We start from the raw sequence: 17,669 nt of genomic DNA on the forward strand, positions 1-17,669 counted from the left end.
GGGCTTTTCCTGAGGCCCCTTGGCTTCTGTGTGCTGGGAGGCTCCCCCATTGGTTGGTGCTCCCTTGGCCAGGGTTACTTCCTGGTCTCTGCCCGCAGCACCCATCCTCCCTCAGCTCCGTTGGCCGGAGCACCAGGTGGAGCTCCAGGTGGCTCCTCCCTTCCCCAGGGAAGGAGGCGGGGGACAGGCAGGCGGCGCTGGACTGCGGCGTGGGGCTAGAGAGAGAAGCCAGCTGCTGTGGGCGGTCTAAGGCCAGCCCCTCCCCACCTGTCCCTTTTCCGGGTTTATTAAGTCCAGGGGCTTGTCCCTGTGGCATCTTGGCCTGGCGGGCAGCATCGAGAGGAAAGTGGCTTGAGTTCTCAGTGTTCTTCCTCACCTTGGGCCACCGCACAGCTGCGCCTGGGGCTCAGCCCCGCCCCCTGTGGCCATCTGCCTGTGACTCCCTACCCCTCTCGGGAAATGCTGTCCCATGGGTAAGTCCCCTGCTCCACTTGCGTATCATGGTCTCCTGTTCATTTGGGAGGGAGGAGCAGTGTTCCTGCTCACTCCTGACAGGTGTGTGACCACGAGTGCGACCTGCCCCTGCCCCCTGCCCTGGGTCTGCTTCCCCGAAAGATGTCAGGAACTCCGGGCCCATTCGTAGCCCTCCGCACCCACCCCCTCGCCCCCCGCTTCTCTAGCACTTCCTCCCTGATAGATGCATATTTCTTCTCACCATTGCATTTCTCCCTTCACCCTCTGGTCCCCTGCTTCTGCCATCTGCTTAGGATCTGTCCCCCTGGGGAGCCCATGTCACCTGAAACATTACACGTCTGAAGGGCAAATCTGAGAAGGCTCCCCTGTTCCCACTCAACTTCCCAGTATCCTTCATTCAGATTTCCTTCAGTTTCCCTTCACTCCTCTGCGTCAGTTCATTCAAAAGATACCTGTTGAGCGTCTATTATACACCAGGTGCTTTTTAAAGTGCTGCCAATACTGTAGCAAACGAGAGACACGGTCCCTGCCCTCACGGAGCTTCACTCACTCCAGTGGAAGGTGACAGACTGCCCAAGGAACCCACTAAATAGGATAACTGCAGGTTCTCAGAAGTGTTACCCAGAAAATGAGACAGGTTCACGTGCTAGTAAGTGACTGGGGTGCCAGAGGTGTCCCTGGCTGGAGGGGGCAGGGAGGGCTTTCCTGAGGAGGTGACACAGGAGCTGTGACCTGGAGGGGGAGCCAGGCTCCAGTGCCCCTGGGCGGAGGGAACGGCCCGTGCAAAGGCCCTGCTGTGAGAACAAACTAAATGACAGTGCCTGCAGCAGAGTAGGCCAGTGGGGAGGGCCGGGACGGACCGGGCCTTGCTGGAGTTTGGATGCTACAGTGAGGACCTGCTCGGTGTGTTGGTGAGTTGATGGGTTGGTCACCCCCGAGCCCTGCAGGCTCTTGCTTCTCACACTGACATCTGCCCTGGGGTGTGGCCTGCCTCCCCCAGTGCACACCTTGTCTCCTTCAGCCCCGATGTCAAGGTTCTGATCGAGTTGTCTGGTCCCTGACCCCTTCCGCACTCCCGCCTCGGTCGTTTTCCTACCAGGTGGTTGGCAAGGCCTCTCCTGGGACAGAATCCTTCCTTGGGTCCCCAGCCTGGCCCTGTGAGGCCCTCTGCCATGGGTCCCAGCCTCTGAGAGCAGCTCAGCTCAGCCACAGTGCCCTGCTCACACCCAGCGCTGCTCCAGTGGGTCCTGTGCCTGCCATCCGGGGGGCCTTTCCAGATCCTGCCGTGCAGGAGCGCCGGCCCCTGTGGCCTCACCATGGGCTGTGCCAGTGCCCTGCCTCCTCCAGCAGTGGTTGGTGTGGTGGGATGGGCAGTGGCCTCACGTCAGTCAGCCTTGGTTTGTTGCCTTCCCCTTACTAGCTTGTGACCTTGGGCAAGTTACTTCTCTGAGGCTTAGTTTTTGTTTCTAAAATTGGGCTAACAAGACCTACTAAATAACGTTGGCATGTGGATTAATAATGTCACATAAAAGCTGTTTGTGCCAAAAACTTACTTCATATTGGTCTTTTGTATCAGTATTTGGGAAATATTGTTAAGCTCATTTATCAGGTAGGGATACTGAGGCTCAGGGAACTTCAAGAACTTTCTAGGTATTATTTCACCTTCTTTGCTCTTCCAGACTGCCTGTCTTTCTGCATCCCCCTTGATCTTCATCTCTACCTTTATTTCCTTGCTTTCCAAGTAAAGAATTTTCTCTTTGGAATTAGTAGGCCCTTACTTTTGTAACTCTCAGCTTTCTGGAGCCTGTTTTCCTCCCTTAAAAAAAAATTCAGAAAAATAATTCCTACATCACGGGGATGTCTGAGGCCCAAATGGGATTGTGTGTGTGTGCAAGTGCTCTGTGAACTCCAGAGCACTTATGTCAAGGGAAGGGAGGTGCTTCTTATTTATTTTCCTGCCAGAGGACAGCAGAGACAGTACATCTCATCCTGGTGTCTGTCTGTTTTCTGGCTTGACCCCCTTCAAAGAAATTCCTGCTTCTTCCATGGTCAGGAGTTTCTGGGTTCCTAGTTAGTTTCTCTCCACCAAGTGGTGTAAGCTCCAGAAGGAGAGTGGCTTGTGGCCAGGGTGCAGGGAGTGTTTAGTGTCGAGCATGGACCTGCAGCTTCGTGTGTGGTCAGGATGCGGTGTCCACAGGTGGGTGTTTGCACCCAACCAGGTACGTGCGTAGGTGGATGTGGATGGTGAGGTGCATGTAGTGGGACTCTGTGTGCATAAGTGGATGCTTGTGTGCTTGTGTGTGTGCGTGTGTGTGTGTACTCATCTGTATATGACAAGCAGGGTGTGCATGTGTAGGACCGGACCTGGGCTTGTGACCATGTATGTGCACGGGTCCGGATGAGCTTGGTTATCGGACACATACTCTGTGCGAGGCATGGTGCTAAGTTTTGACCACTTGGAGGTGAGCCAGACTGGCAGCGGACCCTCTGTGGTGGAGAAGCCAATGTCTACCTCCTTCCTGCCCCCTGCTGTGGGGGTGAGTTCATGGTCTTTCAGGGTGGTCCAAGGCTGGAGGTAGTCAGTATTAGACCATGCAATAAACAGACCAAGCAAGGCTCCCAGGGCCCCAGAAAGAGGCAGAAAAAAGAAGCCCTTTTTGGGGTGGGGGGAAATTGATGTTCAAAAAATGATAAAGTAGCCAACATAAGAAAATAGACTTTTGTTGGGCTTGAGCACTTTGTTATTTATTTTCCTTATTTTTTGAGGCACAGCATACATCATGTGCATGAATATTAAATATCACATTTATTCCGTCCGTGTGTACACCACTCAGATCGCGATGTAGAGCATTCCCAGTACCCCAGAAGTGTCCCAGGAATTGCCATCTCCCAGTCAGTTTACTTATTTTTATAAAGGTGATACATGCCCATGATATAACCTTCAAAAAGGTGGAAGGGAGAAGGAGAGGTCCCTCCCAGCCCTCTCCTCCAGCCACCTGGTCCCCCTCCCTAGGGAAGCCACCAACAAGAGTTTCTTGCGTCTGTTTCATTGGGCTTCTTTCCTCTTGCTTTGGTTTGGGGATGTTTGTGTTTGTGTTTGGAATTACAGGGAGCATGACAAGCTTTTAGTGTTTAGGGCCTCTCCGGGTCAACCGGCCCTGAGAATAAGCCCTGTGCCCCCAGCCCCAGTCCCAGGAGACAGGCCTCTGGTCAGAGTCCCGAACTCCAGCGGACTCAGATCAGACCCCCTTGGCAAGAACCTATGGCTCAGGCATAGGGTGGACGCACCCATGGGGTCTGGTGGCTCCGCCCACACCTGCTTCCCTAGGTGTGCTCCTTACCTGAATGCAGGGTTGGGGCCAGATGGATGGGCCAAAGCCTGAGGACAAGAAGCAGAGAAGGTGCAAGTTAGACAGGGCATAGGGGTCATTCTGTCTATCCTTTGCCCCAGGGCACCTCTTCAGCTATGTGTGTCAAGGGAGGGGAGGGCATCCCACTATAGGCATCTTCCCGGCCTTGGCAATTACGGAGTCTCCCCCTCCCACTGCGACCTTAATGCAAGAGTCTCCCAACCTCTGTTCTTTTTTTTTTAGCTTTTTATTTTTATTTTACTTTTCAAAATATTTATTTATTTTTTGGCTGCGTCAGGATTTAGTTGGGGCGTGCGGGCTCTTCGCTTAAGTTGTGGTGCGTGTGTGGGTTTCTGTCTAGCTGTGGCAGGCATGGCATGTGGGATCTTAGTCCCCAACCAGGGATCGAACTGGCGTCCCCTGCATTGCAAGATGGAGTCTTTTTTAAAAAAATTTATTTTTAATTATGTTATTTTATTTATTTGTTTTTGGCTGCATTGGGTCTTCGTTGCTGCACGCGGGCTTTCTCTAGTCGCGGCGAGCGGGGCTACTCTTTGTTGCGGTGCGCGGGGTTCTCACAGCGGTGTCTTCTCTTGTTGCAGAGCACGGGCTCTAGGTGCGTGGGCTCAGTAGTTGTGGCTCGTGGGCTAAGCAGTTGTGGCTCGCAGGCTCTAGAGAGCAGGCTCAGTAGTTGTGGCACACGGGCTTAGTTGCTCCGCAGCATGCGGGATCTTCCCGGACCAGGGCTCGAACCCGTGTCCCCTGAATTGGCAGGCGGATTCTTAACCACTGCGCCACCAGGGAAGCCCCAGCTCTTTATTTTTTTATTGGAGTACAATTCCAACCTCTGTTCAAACTTTGAAGCCCTGAGGCCTGGCATACAGTAGCTAAAATCACCGGCTTTGGAACCAGGCCGTCTGGTTTGCATCCTGGCACCGCCACTTACTGACTGTGTGACCCTGGGTGAGCTCCCTACACTCCCCGAGCCCCAGGTTCCTTGTCTGGAAAATGGGGATAACGAAGGTACCTGCTTCATGGGGCTATGGTGATGACACATCCGATAAGGCATGTAAATATCATACAGTACAGTGCCTGGCATACAGACTCCACTAGTGACAGTTGCCACCGTCACCATCATCAGTGGCGTGGACCAGGGAAGGCTGCGTGGAAGTGGCTGGCGGAGCAGGAGTAGACGGCGCGTGACTGGGCGGCTTCCCACATGCCGAGCGTGATCTGCGCCCGGAGTGCGCCGGGCGCACGTGTGTCCTTACTCGGGTGTCCCCCCATGTGTGGAGGGCCACGCTCCCAAGGCCTTTGATGGCAGGCGTGTGGGAAGTGGGCCCCCCCGCGCCCACTGCCACCCTGCGCAGCTTCTCCCCACTCTGCTCTAAAACGAGAAGTAGAGTGAGTTCCCCCAAGGGGTCGGCCGCGCCCCTTCCTGTCCCCGCCCTGCCGGCTGCCCCAGGCCAGTGGAGTGGCAGCCCCAGAACCAGGACCGCGGTGGTGAGGTGACCTGGGCGCTGAGAGCCTCGGGAGGTTTAGCCCCAGCGTTCTCCGCCTGCCCGGACTCAGCAGCTCCACCCTGTTGCCTGCACCCCCTTCCCCCCGGGCGCCCCCAGGATGGTGAGGTAAGGGCCGGGGACCCTGAGTAGGCAGGAGGGGGGGTGCCCCAGGGCCCTCTCCTCACTGCCCTCCCGGCCTCCCAGGTGGTTTCACCGAGACCTCAGTGGGCTGGATGCCGAGACCCTGCTCAAGGGCCGAGGGGTCAACGGGAGCTTCCTGGCTCGGCCCAGTCGCAAGAACCAGGGCGACTTCTCCCTCTCTGTCAGGTGGGTGGCCTGAGGCTCTAGCGGGGGCCAGGACTTGGCCTCTCACTCTGGTTGCCCAGGCCCCAGCACGCCCCGGCCCTGTGTGTGTCCACCCCGCCCCCGTGTGCGCTCCCTGCCCAGGACCCCCGCCCATCCCCCACGCCATCCCCACCTCCACTCTCGCATCCACCGGCCTCACCGCTGCCCTGGTGCCCTGCAGGGTGGGGGATCAGGTGACCCACATTCGGATCCAGAACTCGGGGGATTTCTACGACCTGTATGGAGGGGAGAAGTTCGCGACGCTGACAGAGCTGGTGGAATACTACACGCAGCAGCAGGGCGTCCTGCAGGACCGCGATGGCACCGTCATCCACCTCAAGTACCCGCTGAACTGCTCAGACCCTACCAGTGAGAGGTGAGGGGCTTCGCGCCCTGGCCCAGCCCACGGAGAGGTGGGCTGGCCTCCACCCCAAGTGCCCCTCCCCCCCCCGCCCCCCACTCCTTCTCAGGGCTCTGTGGGCCTCTTCCCTCCATGTGATCCTGGGGCCCCTTTCCATCAACCCCTGAGGAAGCCAGAGAAGGTCACCTCGCCCTTCTCTAGGGTCACTGTCTGCCAGCAGCCCAGACTCTACTAGTGCCCGAGAGGCCACTCGTCGTGGCTGTGTTCCCAGCAGTCTGGCTCTGTTGTTAGAAAGAACTTACCTGGAACAGAATCTGCCCTCCTGTTCCCTCCCCAGCGGGGGTTACTACAGGGACAGGCTGATGTTGAGGAAGAGCATAGGGACCAGCGTTTCTGAGGACACTTGGTGCCTCATCCCAGCAACCCCGTGAGGACGGGTCTGCCCTCTTGGGCTGGGTGGAGCTGGATGAGTCCCTTGACCAGAACCCAGATCATTGAAAACTGTGTGATGGGTGTGTAAGGGGCCTAGTACCTGGGCACAGGGTAATACTCCAGGCATCTTTTTGGCTCCAAAGATGTGGTCCCCCAAACTGGGCTGGCTGCTTCCCATGCAGTCTCCGAGTGCACGGGTGGAGGGTGGTGGGACCCTAACGCTCCGCAGGACGTGGTGGCTCATTTTATAGCTTCATCTCCATGACAGCTCCTATTAAGGGGAAGGCAGCTGAACAGCTCTGGATTTTTTTTTTCACACTCCTGGGGCCAAGTCAACTTGCCCTTGTCCTGTATTTGTGTATCGATTGTTGAAATGATTCTGCACTTTGATTCTGTCTGCTTTCAGTCTCTCTGACATGCATGCGTCCCAATGTGCATTCATATTTTTTTCAAGTCAGTGATTGAAACTTAGCCCTGGATGAGGCTGAGATAAAGGCCCTGGGGCCCAGCCCTGGAGACCTCTTTCCCGTGAACATGGAGCCACTGATCCCCTTCCTGTGAAGTTACCTCTTCTAGGAGGGAAGCCACAGTGATGACCTTGCTGGTGGCTGCCCTACCTTGGTGTCTGCCTCCTCTTGCCCTTTTCCTGCACCCCACCTGCAACATTTCATGGGGATTTTCCACCCAGACTCTTGAGCTCTTCATGTCCTGGCCTCCTCCTCGGTCCTGGCCAGGATCTGCCCTGCTGGCTGCTGCAGGAAGAGGGTGGAGCTGGAAGAGGGATGGAGCTGAGCAGACCCCCTGGGAGGGGCCCGAGGCCTGGGTTCCAACTGGGGCTGGGCGAAGTGGAGGACCTGAGGACCGAGGGAATCAGGACCAGGGCAGCTGACTCGAAGAGGCCCCTTTGGTTACCGGGGCCAGGGGGCCTCGGCTCACCCTTGACCCTGGGAGTGTGCGGAGGAGGCTCTTTCTCCAAAGCTCCACTTGTGTTCTCGCAGCTGCCGCACCCCCTCTGCGGGAATTTGCATTTGTCCTCTCACTGGCTAGCTCTCCCCTGTGGTCAGCCTGACATTTGCATGGAAACTTCCTCATCCTGGGGCCTGGGGGAAGCTGGTTAGCCCCCTCTCCATAGCCCTGGGGACCTGGCCTATCCCCGAGTGATGGGATGGGGTGGCCCAGGGGGTCCTGGACAGGGCAGGAGACTCTGGAAGTCTCTGAGCTGCAGTCTCCTTGGGGCAGGAGTGAGATGGGGCGGGACAGACGGCCCCCTCCCTCCTTCTCCCCATTCCTGCGGTTGGAAAATGCCCCCCCTCCCCTGGTCCCTGGGCTGAGGAAACCTCACAACCTCACTTCTCACTCTCTCCCCAGAAGGAGTTTTGTGTTTTTTCCATCACGTGGTTTCCTGTGGGGCTGGGCATTGTGGGGCTACAGTTTCCTCCTGGGAAGGGGGTGTGCTGTGGGGAAAGGTCCTAGTTCTGCTTTCTGCCCCTCTGAGCCCCTCTGAGCCCCTCTAACAGCTCGTTCAGTGACATCATCCCAGGCACCCCAGAGCCCCCAAACCACTCTTAACGCAGTGGGGTTGTCTGCCTTCCTGGCCCCCCTGGGGGACTTCTCCCCATCATGCCTCCCTTGTGACTTCCGTCTCTCCCATCCCCAGCACTCTCTGTGGTTTGGCCTCTGCATTTGTTCCCCTAGCCCAGCCCTGTCTTTCATGGAGACCCTTCCTGGGTTTCTCCCCTCCAAATATTCTGGATATGGCCTGCCTGTCTGCCTTTGTCTTAAACTTTCAGAGGTGGGCCTGCTTAGAAGTCCTGAGGCTCGCCTCTTATCAGCAAGGGGCTTGGGCCAGTGTGCAATCACCCAGCCTCAGTTTCTTCATCTGCAGAATGGGTAGTATCTACCTCTCAGCATTTTTGGGATGGTGGTGGATTTGAAAGCATATAGCAGAGTGCCTGCGCGTGGCAGGTGCCTGGTTTCCCTGCCCCCTCCGTGAATGTCTGCCCAGCACCTGCCCCTGGCCTCGGTCTCACCTTCCCGGATGCTGTCTTCTCTAGGTGGTACCATGGCCACATGTCTGGAGGGCAGGCAGAGACACTGCTGCAGGCCAAGGGTGAGCCCTGGACTTTTCTCGTGCGTGAAAGTCTCAGCCAGCCTGGAGATTTTGTGCTGTCCGTGCTCAGCGACCAGCCCAAGGCTGGGCCGGGCTCCCCGCTCAGAGTCACCCATATCAAGGTCATGTGTGAGGTAAGGCATCTGGGTAGTGGGGCGGCATCCTGCTTGGGGTCCATCTGTGCTCCAGCGTTGCCCGTGGGGAGGGTCAGCCCAGGCTTCGGTCTGAGGCTGGGGGTCCAGGGAGGGAGACTCGGGTCCTGAGAGGTGGCCTGACTCGGCCCCCCTCAGGGTGGACGCTACACAGTGGGCGGTTCGGAGACCTTCGACAGCCTCACGGACCTGGTGGAGCATTTCAAGAGGACGGGGATCGAGGAGGCCTCGGGCGCCTTCGTCTACCTGCGGCAGGTGAGGGGTGGGCCTGGCTGCCTCCTTCCTTCCCCTGAGCTTCTGAGCTCTAGAAGCGGCTGACTTCTCGCCCTCCCTCACCCCAGCCATACTACGCCACGAGGGTGAACGCAGCTGACATTGAGAACCGGGTCTTGGAACTGAACAAGAAGAAGGAGTCGGAGGACACAGCGAAGGCTGGCTTCTGGGAGGAGTTTGAGGTGCGTGATGGGACCAGCAGGGCAAAGGGCCTGGGGTCCCAGGCAGACCCCGTCCCCTCTCTCCCCGCCCCTTACACTGATCTGCCCCACGTCCTCGCCACCCGTGGACGGCCCTTCTCCAGGGCCTGGGGCTCCATTTCCCCCTCTTGCCCCACAGAGTCTGCAGAAGCAGGAGGTGAAGAACTTGCACCAGCGGCTGGAAGGGCAGCGGCCAGAAAACAAGAGCAAGAACCGCTACAAGAACATCCTTCCGTGTGAGTGCCCTGTCCCTGGGCAGCCTCCAGCCCTCCCCCATCCATTCACCCAGGAGGCTCCCCTTCCGCCTGCCGACCTTGCCCCATCTCAGGGGGTCTCTTCCCCCAGCTCAAGGGGGGACCCCTCTCCACCCGCAGTAGAGCCTCCCCTCCTCCAAAAAGCCTCCGCTCCTCCCAGAGGGGCCTCCGGCACCCCACCCCCACCCCCTTCCTCCTCTGAAACCTCCAGCCCCACCCCACACAGATCCCTCCCCCCATACAGATCCCCCATCCCCACCTGCCCGCAGGGCTCTGAGAGCTCGTGGCTTCTGGGCAAGAAAGGCCTGGAAACTCAGGAAGGGTCTGACCCACGCCTTTCTTGCTTCCTCTCTGCCCGCTCCCAGTCGACCACAGCCGAGTGGTCTTACAGGGACGCGACAGTAACGTCCCTGGGTCTGACTACATTAACGCCAACTACGTCAAGGTGGGTGTGCCCGCCGGTCACGGGGGAGGGGGGACTGGGCCCTGGGGACCCCCATTCATGGGGGGGCTGTGTCCAAAGATGCACAGGCGAAGCCAGAGCTGTGGCCTTGGGTGGCTGAGGGTGGCAGGGGTGCGAGGGGCTCATAGCCCTGCGTGTCTCTGCACCCGCGTCCAGAACCAGCTGCTAGGCCCTGATGAAAATGCTAAGACCTACATCGCCAGCCAGGGCTGCCTGGAGGCCACGGTCAACGACTTCTGGCAGATGGTGTGGCAGGAGAACACCCGTGTCGTCGTCATGACCACCCGGGAGGTGGAGAAGGGCCGGGTAAGCCGAGCCCCCCAGTAGTCGTCCACCACCATTAAGCCAAAGAGATTTGGGGCACCTCGGAGGGCAAGGGTCCTACCTTGTTGGGAAACTGAGGCACGAGGTCTGGGTACACGCTGACTCCCGGATCCCTGCGTCCCACCCTGGGCTCCCCTGACCACCAGACCCAGATTTCCAGTGGCCTCTTTCCTTAAAGTGTCCCTCCATCCCGCTCTGGGCAGCAGCCCTTCCTGTCCCCTCGGCCTCATAATACTCTCTGGAGTCAGCCCCCAACCCTCACGCCACGGGCAAGCTACCTCCCTGCCTGCAGGCTGCCCCCTTCCCACGGCACCCTCTGCAGTGGAGTGGCCGTGACCCGTGCAGAGCACACACTGCACCAGGCTGCTCCCTCTGAGAACCCTGCCACGGCTCCCAGCTGCCTTCAGAGCAGTCGCACTGCCGGACCTGGCGCTCAGGCTTGGTGGCTGCCCTCCAGCCCTTGCCGCCTCTGACCGGCCAGGGTCCCTAAGGTTTCCATGCCTCTGCACGAGCTCATTTCCACTAGGGACCGACTTCCTGGCTCTGGGCTCTCTCTGCCTCACTGACTCCTCACATTTTTTTCTTTTCTTTTTCTTTCTTTCTTTCTTCCTTTCTTCCTTCCTTCCTTCCTTTCTTTTTGGCTGTGTTGGGTCTTCATTGCTGCGTGTGGGCTTTCTCTAGTTGCAGTGAGCAGGGGCTACTCTTCGTTGCTGTGCGTGGGCTTCTCATTGCGGTGGCTTCTCTTTGTTGCGGAGCACAGGCTCTAGGCACGCGGGCTGCAGTAGTTGTGGCATGTGGACTCAGTAGTTGTGGTTCGCGGGCTCTAGAGCGCAGGCTCAGTAGTTGTGGCGCACAGGCTTAGTTGCTCCGAGGCATGTGGGATCTTCCCGGACCAGGGCTCGAACCTGTGTTCCCTGCATTGGCAGGCGGATTCTTAACCACTGTGCCACCAGGGAAGCCCGACTCCTCGTTTTTTGAAGACCCAGCTCAAATGCTCCCTCCTCTGTGAAGCCGTCCCTGCTTTCCCCTGTTCCCGAGAGGGAGGATTAGTCTCTTCCTCCCCCTTGCTCCTCAGTGGCTCTGGTTCCCCGCTCACCTATCTCTCTGTGAGCTCCTGCAGGCACAGGGGCATAGGCTGCTTCTTACTTGTGTCTGTAACTCCAGCCCGGTTGGCACAGCTTCAGGTTCAGTGCGTGTGCCAGCCAACGTGCACTGAATGACTTGTCAAGTGACTGGCGAGGTCTCACCACCTGTAAGAGGCCGAGCCAGGCCCTATGTCTCTGACTCTCGGCCATTTCATCTGTTCATCCACTGGATGCTGACCGGGCCATCACCAGGGACTCAGGCCCTGCTCGAGGTGGGCACAGGCCTCAGTCCCCACCTTCACCCTCCCTCTTCAGAACAAATGTGTCCCATACTGGCCAGAGATGGGCACTCAGTGCGTTTATGGACTCTACGCTGTAACCAACTGCGGGGAACACGACACAGCTGAGTACAAACTCCGCACCTTACAGGTCTCCCCGCTGGACAATGTGAGTGGCCCCTGCCCCTGCCCCATGCCCGGGGCCCTCCTCACACCTGTCCTCTTTGGTTGGGTTGGATGAGGCCATGCGCGGGAGCAGGGGGCACTGACTATGTCCTTGACCCAGGGGGACCTGGTTCGGGAGATCTGGCACTACCAGTACCTGAGCTGGCCTGACCACGGGGTCCCCAGCGAGCCTGGGGGTGTCCTCAGCTTCCTGGACCAGATCAACCAGCGGCAGGAAAGTCTGCCTCACGCAGGGCCCATCATCGTGCACTGCAGGTGAGAAGAAGAATAACGATGGTGTTAGTAATGATAATCAAAGTAGTAGCTGGCAAGTGAGTGCTGCTAAGTGTCATGCGCTCTTGTAAGCAATTTATATATTAACTCATTTAACGCCTCCCCTGGCCTCCACCTCTTCTGGGTTCCCTGATACTGTTTTTTGTTTTGTTTTGTTTTGGCCATGCCATGTGGCGTGTGGGGTCTCAGTTCCCCCACCAGGGATGGAACCCGCGCCCCCTGCATTGGGAGTGAGGAGTCTTAACCTCTGGACCTTCAGGGAAGTCTCTGGGTTCCCTGATGACTCCAGACCCGTGGGTGGAACTTAAGCTTCAACCAAGCCCATTGTTTGATCCTGTGCCTGGTGGGGTGGGCTTCCTCAGAGACTTCCCTGGATGTAGCATCTAGTCCAACCCTGCCACATACAGATGAGGAAACAGGCCCAGCCTCTTGCCAGGTCACTGCTGGTCAAGGGGGGAGCCTGGAGCAGGGCTCACGGTAGACCCAGGTCCTGGTCACTCCTGTTTTCTCAGACGCGCCTACCCAGCCGGTGTTTCTGGTGTTTCTCCTTGGGGTTGGTGTAGCTCCCCATCCCTTCTCTTTTCCATCTGTAGCCCTGGCGGCAGGCTGAGGCTTCTTCATGGCTGCAACCTATCTCTCCCTTCCCGCCAGTGCCCCCAACTCAGCCCTTGGGCTCATGCACCACACTGGCTCCACTGGAGACCCTCATGTTCATGATCAGGAGACCCTGTTCCTGCTAAGGTGGGAAGCTGAGGGGTCAGCAAGGAGGAGCAGGTGTCCCATCAGGCCTGAGAGGCAACGTCCCGCAGACGGGCCTGCTCAGCCGGCCTGGCCTGGGGGGATGGGATGGAGGCACAGGGTGGATGGACAGACGCTGCTGCTCAAAATTCCAGCTCCTGCACTCCCTGGCTGTGCGATCTTGGGCAAAGGACTTCCCTTCTCTGACCCCCGGGTTCCTTGTCCGTAAAATCAGGGTCTTACAGGGTTGTTGTGAGTGTGAGACCCTCTCACTGTGTCTGGAATACAGTAAATGCCCAAGAATGGGAGCTGTTAATGCTTTCATAACTCACGTCAGGAAGGGAACGGGGACATGGGAATCTGCTGTGCCCTCTTGCCTCCCAGCTCCCTCCACGTGACCCCGGGGCCGTGAGGGCTGGGGCTCCCTCCGTCTGCCCCACCAGCAATTGTGCGTCCTGGGGCGGGGCCGGGGGGCTGCGTCTGGAGGTGCCCCCCACGTGCTGCCTCAGGGACTGTGCCTCCAGGCCGTGCCCACCCCCCTTCTTGAAATCCCCATGGCCTTAATTTAGACGTTACAGGAAGGAAGTGGGTGAGGGGGTGTTATTTTTGACAATCTGGGTTTGAAATTAGACAGTGCAACTCGGGGCATTGGCCCGACTGGCCTAGCCGAGGGGGTGGGACTGGGGTCTGGGTGCCGTCCTGAGGCTCCTGGGGTCTGTTTGCCCAGGGGTGGCGGCAGAGGGTGGGGAGAAGGCAGACTTCCTACTGCGATGCTCCCCCACGTTTCTTGAGCCCGGTGGCTCCCGAGGCCTGCTGTCTTGGACGCTGCCCTTGCCCTGCCATCAGGATCTGAAGAAAAAGGGAGACGGAGCCTTGCCGAAAGATGCTCCCGAGGCGAGGAGGGCAGCCTCGCTGGGCCCAAGGCTGTGGGAGAGGGCCGGGGAGGCCCGGAGTACCAGGGGAGCAGGCGGGCTGTGGTCGGGGAACGGGGTCCCAGATCTCCTGGGGTGGGGGGCAGAGTGAAGCGTGGAAGCAGGCGGTGGAGCGTGGTGCTGGGAAGAAGGAAAGTGATGGGTGTCCGGGGAGCAGCGTCTTAGCGCCCGAGAGCCAGGTTCTGTCCCCAGACCCCTTGGCTGCAGTGATGAGCACGGGTGCAGAGCTGGACAGACTCCTACCCTGCCTACCCTCGCAATGACCCTGCCTGGTGCCTGCGTCTCCCGTCTCGGCCTGTTCCCTAAGCCCCGCCCCTGCCGGTGCTGTGCTGACACCCCGCCCCCGCTGCCCCGCCGCCGCTTCCCGGCTCGTGCAGGCTGGGCCTCTGATGGTGCCCCTTCTCTCCCCAGCGCCGGCATTGGCCGCACCGGCACCATCATTGTCATCGACATGCTTATGGAGAGCATCTCCACCAAGGGTGAGGGTGACCTGTGGGAGACGCGGGGCGGGTGGGGGAGCGGCCCCCGTGTCCACCGCCTCTGTCCAGGGCCTGACGTCCAGCTGCCCTCCCTGCTAGGCCTAGACTGTGACATCGACATCCAGAAGACGATCCAGATGGTACGGGCCCAGCGCTCGGGCATGGTGCAGACGGAGGCGCAATACAAGTTCATCTACGTGGCCATCGCCCAGTTCATCGAAACCACCAAGAAGAAGCTGGAGGTCATGCAGGTGCGGGCAGAGCATGGCCTGGAGGGGCTGAGGGGGGGCAGTGGGCATTGTCCGGTGCTGCTGGAACCACCGGCCTCCCACCACACTTCTTCCCACAGTCCCAGAAGGGCTGGGAGTCGGAGTACGGGAACATTACCTACCCCCCAGCCATGAAGAATGCCCATGCCAAGGCCGCCCGCACCTCCTCCAAGTGAGTGGCCCCACCTCCCACCTCCCAGCGTCTGCCCCTTTCTCTTCTCCAGCCCGACCCGTCCTTTCCAGGGAGGTTCGGGTTAAACTTCAAGCTTGGTTCTTACAACCTGTGTTCACGAGTGACTCCTGAGTGCCCTCCACGTGGGGCCTGTGCTAGGCACTGATGTGTGAGATGGAGCCTCTGCCCTCAAAGGAGCTTCTAGTCTAGTGTAAGGACACTGTCAGGACTGGTCTCCTCGCTCTCCTGGCCTCAGTTTGCTCACCTGTGAGATGGGGGTGGCCCCGAAGGGCTGCTGGTGCTGGAGGCCCCTGCCCTGTCTCCTGACTGCCCGCACCTGCCTGCCCCGCCTGCAGACACAAGGAGGACGTGTATGAGAACGTGCACAGTAAGAACAAGAAGGACGAGAAGGTGAAGAAGCAGCGGTCGGCGGACAAGGAGAAGAGCAAGGGTTCCCTGAAGAGGAAGTGAGCTGGGCCTGTCCTGGGGCGGCCATGGTACGGCCCCTCCCTGGCCTGCCCTCAGGGGCCCCCAGGCTCGGTGCTCTCCCTGGGATGGACGGGACGGCTGTGGCCTCACCCTGTCTTCCCAACCCAACCAGACCTGTGTCTTGTCCCCCCTCCAGGTCCAACCCCCTCTGATCCCTTCCTTCCCTGTCTCTGCAGCCTCAGCCCCGTCCCTGCAGAGGCCTCCAGTGGAAGACCCAGAGCCTGAACCTCGGAGCCTGGCCCCCCATTCCATTGTAATTTAAATGGCCATGTCCCCAGCTCCCTCTCCCAGCCCCTGTATATAGCCCAGCAAGGCCCCTGGCAGGGCCAGGCCCTTCTCTTGTAAATAAAGCCTCTAGGTCACTGTGTGTGGGTCTCTAACTCCGTGTGCCTGGGCGGGAGGGGGAGGCGGGCAGGGAGTGCTACATGTGGACACAGAAAGCTGGGCCTTCACAGTCTGACACACGAGTGTGAGTGTGGGTCACGTTCCGCCGTCTCGTCCCTTTAAAGTGGAGGATGATCCTGCCAGGGTGGTTGTGAAGATCACGGAGATCAGGCATGATGAAATTCGTTACACTCTTGCTATGTGTCAGGCGCTGTTGAAAAGACTAAAAGTGCTTATGGAACCGAGGTACCTGTATCATTCCTATTTTACAGTGGGAGAAACTGACACACAGAGAGATTAAATAACTTGCTCAAGGCCACAGGACTGTTGAGCAGTGAGGCTAAGATTTTATTTTAACTCAGGCCTTCTGGCCCTAGAGCCTGCATTCCTGGAGACACAGCCAGGGTCACCCCGAGGGGGACATAACCACATTCTCCGGCCTGACTTCTACATCGGGGAGCTAAGAAGATCGATAACAACAATGGCCAGTTCACACAGGCCCAGGGCCAACCTCCCTCCCCCGGGCACCTGGTGTGCAAAGGAGTGCCACGCTCCTCCCTTTCTGGGGCTACTGAGAGCCCGTAGGCTCTTGGTCAGAGTTTCAGTTTTTTTTTTTGTTCGCTCTTCCTTCCCCTGGGTCCAGAGTGGACAACAGCGATGATTCCTTCTTTGCGTTAAGGCTTTATGTGGATTGATAATGCTAGTCTGGGGAGCTGAGCCTCAGAGAGTCTGACTTGGGAAGGCCCCGTTCTCTGCTGCTGGGCCGGCTGAGGCTGGGTGGTCATTCACTCAGCATACACTTTGTTTATTGAGCGTCCCTGTGTCCCAGGCACTGGAGCAGTGCTGGGGCGTGATGGGGAACCCGACATTTCCTGTCCTGGTGGGAAGGCAGACCCAGAAACAGTCCACAAACATTGAATAAGTACAGACAAGAATTAAGAAGGACGCAAACAAAGGTGTGGGGGGGTGGTTAGGGAGCGAGAGGGCAGAGCTGGGATTGGACGACACAGCTCAGCTCCCAGGAGCTCTCGCCCTCCAGGGGGTGCGTGGGTGGAGCATCACCTGTGGGCCTCAGGGCCCCTCTCCCAGCAACGCCCTTTCTATCCCAGCTTGAGCCACACAAAAGAAAGGCTGGTCCCATCCCCTCTCACCGCCCAGCCCGGGGGCTGGGACTTGGACTCTCCAGGGCTGTGAGGTGGGTCCAAGGGCAGCTCTGCCCGGCGGGGTGCCCTGGCCCCTCTGGAGAGCAGAGCCAGGGCTGCAGGAGGGCAGCTCAGAACTTGAATCGGCCGGGTCGGTGCCGACACTCCTGGCCAGCTTGGGACTCTTGGCAGGGGTGGGCACCCCAGTACTAAGGGTGAGGACAGGGAGGCGTCCCTGGGGGACCCGCCTGCCCTCCACAGGCCGGGATGTCCGGCACAGGTGGGCACGGGCAGGGGCACAACCCAATCCCTGCTGAGCGGAGCCCTCTCTGCCCTCAGGCTCTCTGGCAGGGGCCTGGGGGAAGGGGCTAGCCGGGGGTGGGAGTGGCCGTGGGGCGAGGCCAAGGAGGAAGGCAAAGGGGTCGAAGACAACCCGTCTCTCTGTCCCTCCGACACCAGGCTCCCAGGTCTGGGCCCTGGGGCAGAGGAGGCAGGTAGGAGAGGAGAGACCACGGCCGAGGGTCCGAGGGTCGGGGCCTGCCGGGGTGACCAGGCCTCAGAGGAGGCGCCTGTGGCTGGCGCTGGGAGGGAAGGGGTTAAGGCAGCGGGGGGTGCAGCCTATGGCTGGAGGACACACCTGTGCGCAGGGGCGGCGGGCGGGGCCCAGGTAAGGAGCCTGCGCTGCCCGGCAGGCGAGAAGGAAGGAGGAAGAGTGGAGGCCAGGGCGGCTTCTAGGCCTTGAATCCCGAGCCTCGATTCCTCCTCCTCTCCGCGGCCCTCAATCCCTGGGGGGCAGGCGGCCTGGTGACAGGTAAAGGCCGGTGGGAGAGGGGTCCTGGGGCTGAGCGAGGGACTGCCGGGGTGGGGGGGGTGCTGAGGGCGGTGAGCTGGTGCCTGGGGGGCAGGGAGAGGCTGGGGGGGGCGGGGAGGGGGCTCAGGGCGGGGAAGAGATGGGCGGGGGGCTTCCGAAGACTTGACCCGGCCTCAGTGGATCAGCAACCC

General features: G+C 59.3%; 1 protein-coding gene across 1 annotated transcript; it reads left to right on the forward strand.

Moving 5' to 3' along the window:
- Window positions 1–2,909: 2,909 nt before the first annotated feature.
- On the forward strand, window positions 2,910–15,485 carry PTPN6 (protein tyrosine phosphatase non-receptor type 6). Its single transcript, XM_060113427.1, has 19 exons — window positions 2,910–3,011; window positions 4,817–4,869; window positions 5,290–5,327; window positions 5,444–5,447; window positions 5,531–5,648; window positions 5,713–6,047; window positions 8,519–8,708; window positions 8,865–8,981; window positions 9,068–9,181; window positions 9,339–9,435; window positions 9,819–9,898; window positions 10,073–10,222; window positions 11,641–11,772; window positions 11,890–12,044; window positions 14,144–14,211; window positions 14,311–14,462; window positions 14,561–14,652; window positions 15,009–15,149; window positions 15,318–15,485. Exons 1-18 carry the CDS (start codon window positions 2,910–2,912, stop codon window positions 15,121–15,123), a joined length of 2,112 nt encoding a protein of 703 aa, XP_059969410.1. The 3' UTR covers window positions 15,124–15,149; window positions 15,318–15,485.
- Window positions 15,486–17,669: the final 2,184 nt, after the last annotated feature.

The sequence above is a fragment of the Mesoplodon densirostris genome, chromosome 11, assembly GCF_025265405.1.
Source record: "Mesoplodon densirostris isolate mMesDen1 chromosome 11, mMesDen1 primary haplotype, whole genome shotgun sequence".
Taxonomy (NCBI): domain Eukaryota; kingdom Metazoa; phylum Chordata; class Mammalia; order Artiodactyla; family Ziphiidae; genus Mesoplodon; species Mesoplodon densirostris.